The sequence below is a fragment of the Betta splendens genome, chromosome 22 (assembly GCF_900634795.4).
Source record: "Betta splendens chromosome 22, fBetSpl5.4, whole genome shotgun sequence".
NCBI classification, from domain to species: Eukaryota; Metazoa; Chordata; class Actinopteri; order Anabantiformes; family Osphronemidae; genus Betta; species Betta splendens.
Window position 1 is genome coordinate 8,526,700 of NC_040900.2, and position 10,559 is coordinate 8,537,258.

At 44.2% G+C, this 10,559-nt stretch overlaps 2 protein-coding genes across 4 annotated transcripts; both read left to right on the top strand.

The window, feature by feature from the left end:
• Positions 1 to 239: 239 nt before the first annotated feature.
• On the top strand, positions 240 to 5,098 carry LOC114848406 (deubiquitinase DESI2). The gene is made up of 5 exons (XM_029138875.3): positions 240 to 1,082; positions 1,834 to 1,906; positions 2,623 to 2,716; positions 2,792 to 2,933; positions 3,067 to 5,098. The coding sequence occupies exons 1-5, from the start codon at positions 1,044 to 1,046 to the stop codon at positions 3,310 to 3,312; spliced, it is 594 nt and encodes a 197-aa protein (XP_028994708.1). The 5' UTR covers positions 240 to 1,043; the 3' UTR covers positions 3,313 to 5,098.
• A 503-nt stretch (positions 5,099 to 5,601) lies between these two features.
• Positions 5,602 to 10,303, top strand: srsf5a (serine and arginine rich splicing factor 5a). Of its 3 annotated transcripts, XM_029138868.3 has the most exons (8): positions 5,603 to 5,756; positions 6,686 to 6,819; positions 6,917 to 6,987; positions 7,281 to 7,391; positions 7,699 to 7,768; positions 9,031 to 9,104; positions 9,178 to 9,282; positions 9,445 to 10,303. In XM_029138868.3, the coding sequence occupies exons 2-8, from the start codon at positions 6,694 to 6,696 to the stop codon at positions 9,731 to 9,733; spliced, it is 846 nt and encodes a 281-aa protein (XP_028994701.1). In that variant the 5' UTR covers positions 5,603 to 5,756; positions 6,686 to 6,693; the 3' UTR covers positions 9,734 to 10,303. The 3 variants fall into 3 exon arrangements, 1 of the variants encoding a protein (XP_028994701.1); XR_008693546.1 differs by lacking the exon at positions 9,445 to 10,303 and having other exon boundaries at positions 5,602 to 5,756; positions 7,959 to 9,104; positions 9,178 to 9,218; XR_008693545.1 differs by lacking the exon at positions 9,445 to 10,303 and having other exon boundaries at positions 5,602 to 5,756; positions 8,091 to 9,104; positions 9,178 to 9,218.
• The last annotated feature ends 256 nt before the right edge of the window (positions 10,304 to 10,559 follow it).

Genomic DNA, 10,559 nt, shown 5'->3' on the forward strand with positions numbered 1-10,559 from the left:
TTGTTTCCGTAACATGTTGGGAAACGATACAGAATTAATATCAGAATAAATAATTAACTTGCACGTGACTCGCTATCTTACTGTTAATTTTGTAATATTTCAGAATAAACGACTAATTATTGTTGCGTTCGCCTTTATGTGCGGAATTCCTTCGAGTTCTACCCAGTTTAACGTACAGGCTTCTAAACAAAGGACGTGAAAGCAGAGCAGCCTCCTGCCCAATGCTTTCCAGAGGCTGCTTTATTTGGCTGATGCGCAGCGCGGGGGAGGAAATTCAGCGTTGACGGATTTAGTAAAGTGGTGTGTTTTGTAACCAAATGTGCTCCCGTACACCCACCAGCAGCCCCGTCTCACAGCTGTCGGAGGCAGATATGATGTAATCCACCGCTCCGGTCCCAGCCGCAGAGAGGCAGAGCCGGACGAAGACGCGTCGTTTCGGGCGCATCGCGGCTGCTTTCGAACGCATTTGAGGCATTTGACGGCGATGCTGCCGCGGCGCCGGCGGGTTGCGCCTCGTTCTCCATCCCGACGGGGAGGATGCTGGATGCGGGCCAGCGCTAGCGGCGGCCGGGGATGCTGCCGCTGGTGAAGCGGGCTGCCCGTCAGCTGGAATTGACCGCCGGGGCTCCGGAGTCGACGCGCCGCCGCCGCCGCCGCCGCCGCCGCTGCCGCCTCATCCTCCGCGTGGGAACGGTCCGCACCGCGACGCCTGGCCTCCGCTGCCCCGCTTTGCAGGTTCCGACTCGTCCGGGCCCTCCCTGACGCCGAAGACGCCTCACTCCCGAACTGCTCCTTTGAGGGTCTTCGGTCGCTTCTATTTTGCAAACACGCATCGATCTTCCCTTCCGGCGGGGGTTTTTGGAGCCGGGCCGAGTCCGCTGCTGCGGCACCGACGCGTTTGGCGTTTCCCCGGCGTTGAGTCGCTATGATCGCGCTGTGACTTCTCTCCGAGTGCGCTCGGCTTCGGACGCGGGGCCGCCGTTACGCGCAGAGCCGTGTGGCCCTGTGGCTTCAGCGGGGCGGGGACGGCTCAGGTTCGAACCATGGCCAGTGAACCTGTCATCCTAAACGTGTATGACATGGTAAGACCCCGCGCTCACCTTCTACACACTTTTACTCACTGTTGTCTTTTTTTTGAAATTTCCGTCAATTGGAGTTTATGAAGCTCATGAAATTAAAGCTGGGCCAAGTACCAAAAAGTCCAGTGTCACGGTCCAACGTCTGGAACAAGAGCCTCCCTCAAACCTTTGTCACTGGGCCCTCAACTCACATGATGCACACACAAACACACGTACAGCGTAACACACTCATACACAAGGGTTCTCATTCAAACATGTGCACTGCTGGGTCCTCGCTGTACAGCTGCACAGCAACACGTTGATGTTAATACACAGAAAAAGTCCTTTTACAGATGCTATTAGAAATTATGAGCCCCTAATGCAGATTTTAAAATAATAAAAAGCTCTATTGTACAAATGAGCCACATCACGGCTAGAATCGCCTTTATACACTTCCCTTTAGAGCAAATATACACAATATGAAACTTTTTATTAACTTCACATCACGTTGGACCTCAGTCGTGGACTCAACAGCTAGACTTCAAGGGAGCTTAGAGTTTGCGCTGATTTTTACCCGTGTCGATTGTCAAATTGATTGTGAAACGTTTGCGTCTAAACAGAGTAGAGGTCTGTTTAGCCAGCTAGAGCCTATAAAGTCACACTGATTAAGCATTGACTGAGGTTGGACGCCCTTTGCCTTGTCCAGCTCTTCCTATTTATTCTAAACGCTGCTGCTCTTCCTAACACTGCATTTTCTCCCCATCTTTTTGTGCAGTACTGGATAAACGAATACACTTCCACTCTGGGAATTGGAGTCTTCCACTCAGGCATCGAGATTTATGGCAGAGGTAGGACTGGGCGGTTAAACTGAAACGGGTCGAAGCAGCGCAGCGCCGGGCTGAACCTGAGCCCCGCGCTCGGGTAACGAGGCTGTTTACGAGACGCGGCGGAGGTCCGGGTTTAAAAATGGAATGTGGAGTTGTGCTGCTGATAACGTGACCCCATTTCTCTGGGTTGAGTCACCACTGACTCACTCGTGTGTGTGTGTGTGTGTGTGTGTGTGTGTGTGTGTGTGTGTGTGTGTGTGTGCTGTGAGACTAGATCAATGGGAATCCCATTATGCTCTGCACAGGGAGAAGCACGGGGACGGTGAAAACACAGGAAATCATTTTCCTTTTATGCAACGTCAGCACAATTTCCTGTCGGTGTGCTTTTGCATATTAATCACTTTGATTAATCACTTTGAACGTCTGCAAATATTTCTGCAAATGTTACACTACTACTTTATCAAACTGTTCTTCTTGACAAATATAACATATAAGTAGTCAGTAATTATTATTTTCAAGTATGGTACACAATATGTCTCAGTATCTGCCTATACATGCCTTTATACTGTGCCTCCCTGCTTTCCATTATACTGTAAATACAGGGCAGAGGCCTGTAATTAGCCGCGCCTAATGATTTAAATACAGTGTGACGGTGATTCATTGAAGCTTTCTTCCGTGTGATTACTTGTGTTTAGTGGTTCCGTATAAACACGTAACCGCCTCTTTGTCCCCCGCAGAGTTTGCATACGGGGGTCATCCGTACCCTTTCAGCGGCATCTTCGAAATCAACCCCGGCAACGCGGCCGAGCTGGGCGAGACCTTCAAATTCAAGTGAGTGCTCTCGGCCCCACTGTGATGTTAATGGTGGCGAGGCTGCTGCTACATCCTGGTTCTGCTCTTGCGCAGGGAGGCCATTGTTTTGGGCACCACAGACTTCACAGAGGAGGACATCGACAAAATCATGGAGGAGCTTGGTAAAGAGTTCAAAGGGAACGCCTACCATCTAATGCATAAAAACTGCAACCACTTCTCCTCCTCGCTGTCTGAGGTCAGTCCAAACTGTTAATATTCAATATTCTGGAATGCTGCAGCATAGTTTCCTGTGGTGATCTGACTCATTTGCTTGGTGGTGTCTGAAAACCTGGATGACCCACTGCTCCACCCTTTCGCCTCTTTTCCAGCTGCTGTGTGGACGGGAGATCCCTCGCTGGGTCAACAGACTGGCCTACTTCAGCTCCTGCATTCCGTTCCTGCAGAGCTGCCTGCCCAAGGAGTGGCTGACCCCGGCCGCCCTGCAGAGCCACATCAGCCTCGGCCTCCACAAGGAGGAGCAGAACGAGTCGAGCGACGAGGACCCCTCGTCCCCGTCCGGCGCCGCCGCCACCGGCTCAGGCTCCTCCCACACCTGTCGCCACACTAGGGTGTGAACTGTCCCTGCAGCGCATCCACGTGACCTCTGACCCCTCCTGCTGCGGCTGCTAGTGGCTTTAGGCTTGAACAACAGCTGACCTCACACTGTTTGTCCTCCGAGTAGAGAGGCGACACGGAAAGGTCTTGTCTTCAACAGAGAGCTGCTGCCAGAGACGTCGGACCTTCACAGACCCTGCCTGTCTTTTCTACAGATGACATGGGGGAACTTTGACCTGAGCGCTACGCACTGAACCGTGGCTCCGACAACAACAACTTGTAAATCTGAAGTTTATAGTACGCTATTATTAGTCTTTTCCATTCAAAATGAAACCTCCGTCAGCCTTGCTCCCTGCCCTGCCTTCAGAGCTGCTTTTGTAGAACAACTAGACCTGAGTCTGCTGATCGCGACATAACCAGGAAAGTGCTAATTTGCTCAGTTTCAAGTTCTCGTTCAACAACCTCTATGTGGCCTTCTGTTGGTATTGTTGACTCAGCTATCTTTACGTGGAACTCAGTAGATTACCTTAGAGGGTTAATGAGGAGTTGATGCTATCTTGAGTTCTGTGTGAACAAATGTTGCATGTTGAAAGTATATGAGATGAAGTTCATTCAAATGACATTAAGTCCTTTTAATCATGTTGTCTTTTCCTTTTGTAGACCAGCGATCTAACCTGAAACTTGTTCTAACACTAGTAAACAATCAAGGGCAACCCGATGTCGATTCACATCTCAGAGACATAAATACATAAAAGTCAAGCTGCTACTCTGATACTGATTACAGTAGTAAGCGCAGTACAGCTGTTGTCTATACTTTTATACCCAAGCAGTATTTATAATGCCACAAAGGGATAACGTAAGAAATACATTTACACCCACAGATCGTGTCAGGGTGAAACTGATCTAATCACCTCTTTGTCATTAAACCAAGCAAGGCTGATCTGCCACGACAAGGGCAGCTCAGTGATGCACTTTAAATTGGTGTAATTCTTAAAGAGATAGTTTGACATTTAGAAAAGGAAATACTCTTATTTAGTCAATCAAACGTAGTCTATGTAATGAATGTGAAGCCATAGCCATCTAGCTTAATTTAGTATTAGGACACAATGGGTGCAGTGAGAATTAAAAACATTAGTGTGTAAAACTGTCAACTTTTCCTTTGGGACCTTTTGTCAATGTCTGATTCATTTTTACTGTCTGAAGTGTTCTATGTGAACACATGAAGCATTCTAACAACAGAACACACTTTTCACTTTTTATTTTGAAGCTTTGGAATTTGTTGCAGGGAGACATTAGATTATTATAAAAGGAAAAAATATGATGTTGCAAAATTCCTTCTGTTCACCATGGATTTAACAGACAACCCCATTAATGACTATTCCCCACTGTGTTACTAGGTAAGATCGGTGAAGATCCTGCTGTAGTGTGTTCATAGACAGCTTTCTCAGGAAGCAACCAACTTAATTTCAGTTGCCTAATTTCCACTGACACCATCGTAAAAGAGGGGACAGTGTAAATTCATGATCTAGATTTTTGTTTGTGTTCTTTATTGAGTTATATCCTCATTACATTTCACCAAGTGAATCGCTCGCGTTCACATTCTTTAGGTATATTTTGAGGCGATGGAAGCTGTACAGTGATCAGTATTTCATGCTAAAGTCTTTCGCACTTTCTACAGAGCAGAGCAGACAGGTATTTTTTCTATTGTACTGTGTCACACCTAACCTTGTACTTCCCTGAGTTAACCCAAGATCAGTTCATGAATGATGATATAGTACTAGAATAAAGAGATGAAATAAGCAACAAGTGTGTTTTTTGTGTAGAGTTTGTGGTTTGCTACAAGGTTTATTCTTTAGTTTACATGGTTAACTAAGGTATACGAGGAAAACTAAAGCAAAGATGGGATTCAAATCTCTCTAAATCAATTTTATTAGTACATCTGTTGCAGAGGTCAATACCAAAAATGGACTTATGTGTTTAAAATAATCTGGCTGTTCACCTGATATGCTTGCGTGCGTAAAAAGAAATTTCCAACCAGCCAAATATCAACGCTGCAGAGACAGATTTAGCTCAAGGCAGTTTGTGGCATAGGTCTCAAGCTCATGCGCTGGGTTGCCAGGTTGGAACAATACTTCCCTCTGCACATTTCAACAAAACTACGTGTATGTATGATAGGGCAGATATCAGTGTAATCTAAATCTGAGTAGTGCTAATTATTCTGCAATAGCATATTGGTGGGATAGTTATTTATGTGCAATGCCCTCAACTGTAACCGTAGTAACTAACTGCGATAGTTAACGGCCAACCCCCAACTGGCAACGCGAGAGTGGCAACACTTCCTGTTCCTTGATCTTTGGGCGCACTCGCCATTTTGTCACAGTCGAGTAGGCGACCTACTTAAAGTCGGTGCCAGCTAGCGAGTAAACAGCATCATCATCTGAGACGCTTTGATAAGACGCTTAAGGTGAGATTTGTGGTATTAACTACCTTTATGAATTGCAGGGGTTTCGAGCAGCAAACTAATCTAATTTTATCCACCGCCAACAACGTTTCGTTGGCTAACGTGTGTTAGCTGGATTTGGCTAGTCGACCTCGAGGCGAGCAGCTAGCGTCGATAGCCTCGGTAAGACGTTTTTAGGCCCGTGGAGAACCCGCTGTAAACTAATTTGGCAGAGTAATCGTTTATAGCGAAGTACTGCCCATCTCATAGGGTGGTAGATTTATACTAGAGAATCGTTGCATAATTTTGGTTTATTACCACGATGTCGTCGTAGTAGTTGTGCAGCGTTAAGTGACTAGGCCCAGCCAAGACTCATTCTGGCGGAGCTAATCTGTTCTTTCGGCTACTTTTACACGAAGTCGACATCTGTGCTTTTTGTAAATTGGTAATACATTATATTAACACCGTAAGGTCATCAAACATAAATTATATCTATCACGGATTCATAGTACTTAAAAAATAATAAAAATCTGTTAATTGTGCGGCTCTTGCCTGTTGTGGTTTTCACAGTTCCTGTGTAGATGATTGCTTTTGCTCTAGTTCTGGTTTAATGTGTCACTAATTACCAGGAGATGGAAGCTCCAAAGCGTTCAGTCAATCGTTGAGTAACGTTTTCACTCACCGGGGTCAATGTAGTTGACCAGGCAGGTGAAACTAAGCAATGATTAATTCATTGAATGGAATTTTCAGTTTGAGATAATGTGTCTCAAATCGCGATTGCTAAGGTTTTATTTGAGTTTGTTAGTTTTTTGCACTGAATGTAGCAAGACTACATCTGATAAATTTCATCATGATCTATTATTTGAACAAAGTTCAGTCATGCAAATCATTTGTCTTTATTTACTTTTGTTGTATGATTTAAAAACATAATGATATCCTGTTTTCCCTAACAGATACAAACATGAGTGGATGTCGTGTCTTCATTGGCCGCTTGAGCCCACATGCCAGAGAAAGAGATGTTGAGAAGTTTTTCAAGGGATATGGACGGATCAGGGAAATCAACTTAAAGAATGGCTTTGGCTTCGTGGTTAGTGTCTCAGTCCTGTGTGTAAATTGTCAGCACCAATTATCACATGATTTATTCTTTTTGTAAGTCTGCAATTTTTTTTCTATTTTTTTTCCAGGAATTTGATGACCACAGAGATGCAGATGATGCTGTGTATGAGTTGAATGGCAAGGAATTGTGCAGTGAAAGGTAATAATCCTGAGTGTTGGCATACAGAAATGTAGGGTTTTAACGCAAAATGTAGCATTTCACAGAATTACATTGGCTGATGCAGCTTTTGAGCAACTGCCAGTAAACTCTGGCCAGTCCTTGGGCATAAATTCACTTGACTTGACCCCCCCTCCCCAGAAGTTTCAATTAAAACTTTTTAATTGAAAGACTGTCGGTCATGAAGGATTTCAGCCAGTATATTCTTCTTAGCCTAACCAATAAGTTAAACTCACCTGACTTTATTTTAATAAAATTTATGTTCTTCCTTTCAGGGTAACTATTGAACATGCTCGCTCAAGAAGAGGAAGGGGTGGTGGTCCTGGAATGGGCCGTTTCAGCAGCAGTAGCAGCAGCTACCGCCCGTCTCGCAGCAGTGGATCACGGTACAGTAGTCCTAAAGTAGTTTTTGGAAGTGTATTAGGTGTAAAAGTATATAGTATAGCAAATATACCAGTATAGCATCATTATACATTTAAGTGTTTTTAATGTCAAAGCTCAGACCTTTTACTATATTTTGATTGTCAAATAATGTGCAGACATTGACTGGTATCACAATGTTTTTCCAGTGTGTTTACAAAGTACATACAAATCTAATTAGCCGGGTTTAGGTTTAAGAATAAAGCAGTGTCTGGACAAGACTATAGTTCTCTACCGAAAATATTTTAAGATTATTCTGCTCTTCCTCCACAGATATGGCCCTCCTGTGCGTACTGAGCACAGACTCATTGTAGAGAATCTTTCTTCACGCATTAGCTGGCAGGTAAGAGATCCTACAACTTTTTATTAGATCCCAGGCTTTTAAATGTGACTATACTGAGCTGATGTGTAATTGGCTTTTTTCTTAATGTTACTTTACCTAATCAAAAATTTTGTTCCCCACACAAAAGCACATGTTACTGCTGCTGATGGGCATTCTAACCAAAAAACATGTAACTGTTGTTTTTTTTTAGCACCTACAGTGATATGGTTTGCTTTAAGTCAGAGGTGAATGCACACACTCCATGGAGATGTCAAGTGTGTAGCGCCCTCTCCTGGTTGTTGTGTCTGAATAGTGTCCATTTGGTGCCTCTCCTTACACGCAGTTGCCGCCGGTCTAAAGTCTTGGCTGGGCCCCGTAGCGGGTGAAAGTGGTCTAGCGCAGGATACGGTAGCCTTAGGAGGGCCGTAGCCACAATCTGGAGGTTCTGTGGGCTGGCGTCCCCGACTGCTGTAACCCCCCTCAAATCCACGGTCCCTACACTCTCCCATTTGGGTCTTTTTCTGTTGCTGATGGAGCTGGGGGGGGGTGTTGAGTTGGGCGCACACCCCTCCTCCTACTTGCTCTCTGGTGGTTCCTTACTTGTGGAGGCCGGATGCTGGGTCAAGGCCGAGGTCGTTTCTCAAGGGCTTAACACTGCATTGGTTCCCATTTGCTATTTGGACAAGTGGCTCTTTGCTAATGTCTTCATGTGTTTGGAGCGGTAAGTAGCATAAAACTCATGTGATTGGGTTTGTTCAGGGTATAGGGGTGTAGAGTTACAATCTCAAATCAGAAGGGTGGGGGGGCAGTTAAATTTGTAGACTTTTTGCTTAAAAATTAAAAAAAAAAAAAAAAGTTAAGATTAATGAGGAAAGCAAAAACTAAATTGAAAGGTCTTATCAGAACTTGTCCACTTAGTGTAGTATGTTATTTAAGATGTACAATCTAATTTAGGCTTTTATCTACAGTCACTAGATAAAATGTCACTGGTGATAAATTTGTTTTTTACTAATGAGCTTAAAAACTGAAAACATTAATTGGGTAGAAATCGTTTTTGACACCTACCCAGGCTCTCAGAGCATTTTCAGTGGCTCTTTTTGTGTAACTCCTCAATTTGAAGTGGAGACTTATCAGTGACTGAAGTCACCATTAGATAATCATGTTTCTGTGTTTGCTAGTTTCTAGCTGTTTGCTTACTTCTATCCCTCCAGGTCAGAAAAGGCTCTCACTGAAACTTCGTGTTTTGTTCAGTCTTACTGATTCTGCATTATGTCTTGAAACAGGACCTGAAAGACCTGATGAGAAAAGCAGGTGAAGTTACCTTTGTGGATGCTCACAGACCCAATAAAAATGAAGGGTGGGTATAGCGTCTGCACCTTTGGCTCATATCCTCAGTGTGGTCCTACATGTCTGTTTGTGCTTGAATACAGGGTGGTTGAGTTTGCGTCCCGCAGTGATATGAAGAATGCAATCTCAAAGCTTGATGGAACTGAGCTTAATGGACGAAAACTGAAGATCTTTGAGGACAGTAGAAGGTTAGTTTTGATTGTTTCCAATATTGATCAAAGTCAACACACCTTACTGCAGAGACCAAAAGCAATGCAGCCTTGTGTTGTCATGGTAATATTTGTAGTAGTGTTATGTTATAAAAATTATCATAATAAAGACAAATCTTGAACATGTCTTTCTGTCCATAGCAGTCACAGCAAGAGCCGTTCCCGTTCCCGTTCCCGCAGCTACTCCCGCTCAAAGAGTCGCTCCCGCAGCCGCAACCACTCCAGGAGCCGCTCCAGATCACTCAGTCGCACCCCAGACAAGAAATCAGGAGGGAGCAAGGCTGGAGGCAGATCTCTCTCCAGGTCCAAGTCACGCTCCAGATCTCGTTCACGCTCCAGGTCACCTGCCCCGGATCAGAACAAGCAGTCTCGCTCCCGCTCTCGTTCCCGCTCCCGTTCCCGATCTGCCTCGGCAGACAGCAAACACTGAACCGGAGGCGCCTGTCGACAGTAATGGACTGAGAGCTGCTCACCATGTGTATGGTGGCGTGAATTTTTTTTTTTTTTTTTTTTTTTAAGAAGGGGAGGGATTTGCTTTTTACATTGGTTTCTTTTGAAATACAGTTTTCACGTATGCTATGATTTTTGTCAGTGATTGTTGCGATCCTGCAGCTTGTCCTAGCGGTCTGCCACATTTTTGATTCCATCCAATCCCTGCGGTACTCTCTCTGAAAATGTTTTTCTTGTCATGTGAGTTTCTGGCGTGGCAGTGTAACGGTGATTACATTTAAGGAGCACTGGATTAGGTGCCTAATCACGTTGCATTCACTGACTTGATATGTAAAAATGCAAACATCTCAGTTTGAGTTATTTTAGTGTTTTTGTGTAGTAGAGTCTTGCATTGCCGTTTGGCTGGCCTTTTTTAACATGCTGTGGATTCTGTCTAGTGTCGGTGTGTTTTTGTTTCTAAAAACAGTGGATGTGAATTCAAATGTCTATTTCAGCAAGAAGAAATGGCTCAAATTTATTGATTTGATACTAATAAAAAAATCTTACTACAGTTGCTATTTTTGTTTTCTTAGATTATTTTATTCAAAAAGAATTTACTACAAGAGAGATCTCTGTAGTACGGCATCATTTTAGTTGACTGAGTCTGAATATGGTTGTTCACCTAAAGCAGAAAACTGAGATACCAGCACCTCAAAGGTGTACTTTAGTTACAGTATATAGTTTCTACCACCATATTTGACCTGTCTTGAGTGATAAAGTGGATTTTTGAATTGTTTAATCCAAGAAATGGTCTAGGCTCAAAAATC

Coding starts and splice junctions, on each gene's coding strand:
- LOC114848406 (XM_029138875.3), top strand. CDS start 1,044: ATGGCCAGTGAACCTGTCATCCTAAACGTGTATGACATG. Junction 1,907..2,622: donor CATCGAGATTTATGGCAGAG/GTAGGACTGGGC, acceptor TGTCCCCCGCAG/AGTTTGCATACGGGGGTCAT. Junction 2,934..3,066: donor TCTCCTCCTCGCTGTCTGAG/GTCAGTCCAAAC, acceptor CCTCTTTTCCAG/CTGCTGTGTGGACGGGAGAT.
- srsf5a (XM_029138868.3), top strand. CDS start 6,694: ATGAGTGGATGTCGTGTCTTCATTGGCCGCTTGAGCCCACATGCCAGA. Junction 7,769..9,030: donor CTTCACGCATTAGCTGGCAG/GTAAGAGATCCT, acceptor GTCTTGAAACAG/GACCTGAAAGACCTGATGAG. Junction 9,105..9,177: donor AGACCCAATAAAAATGAAGG/GTGGGTATAGCG, acceptor GCTTGAATACAG/GGTGGTTGAGTTTGCGTCCC.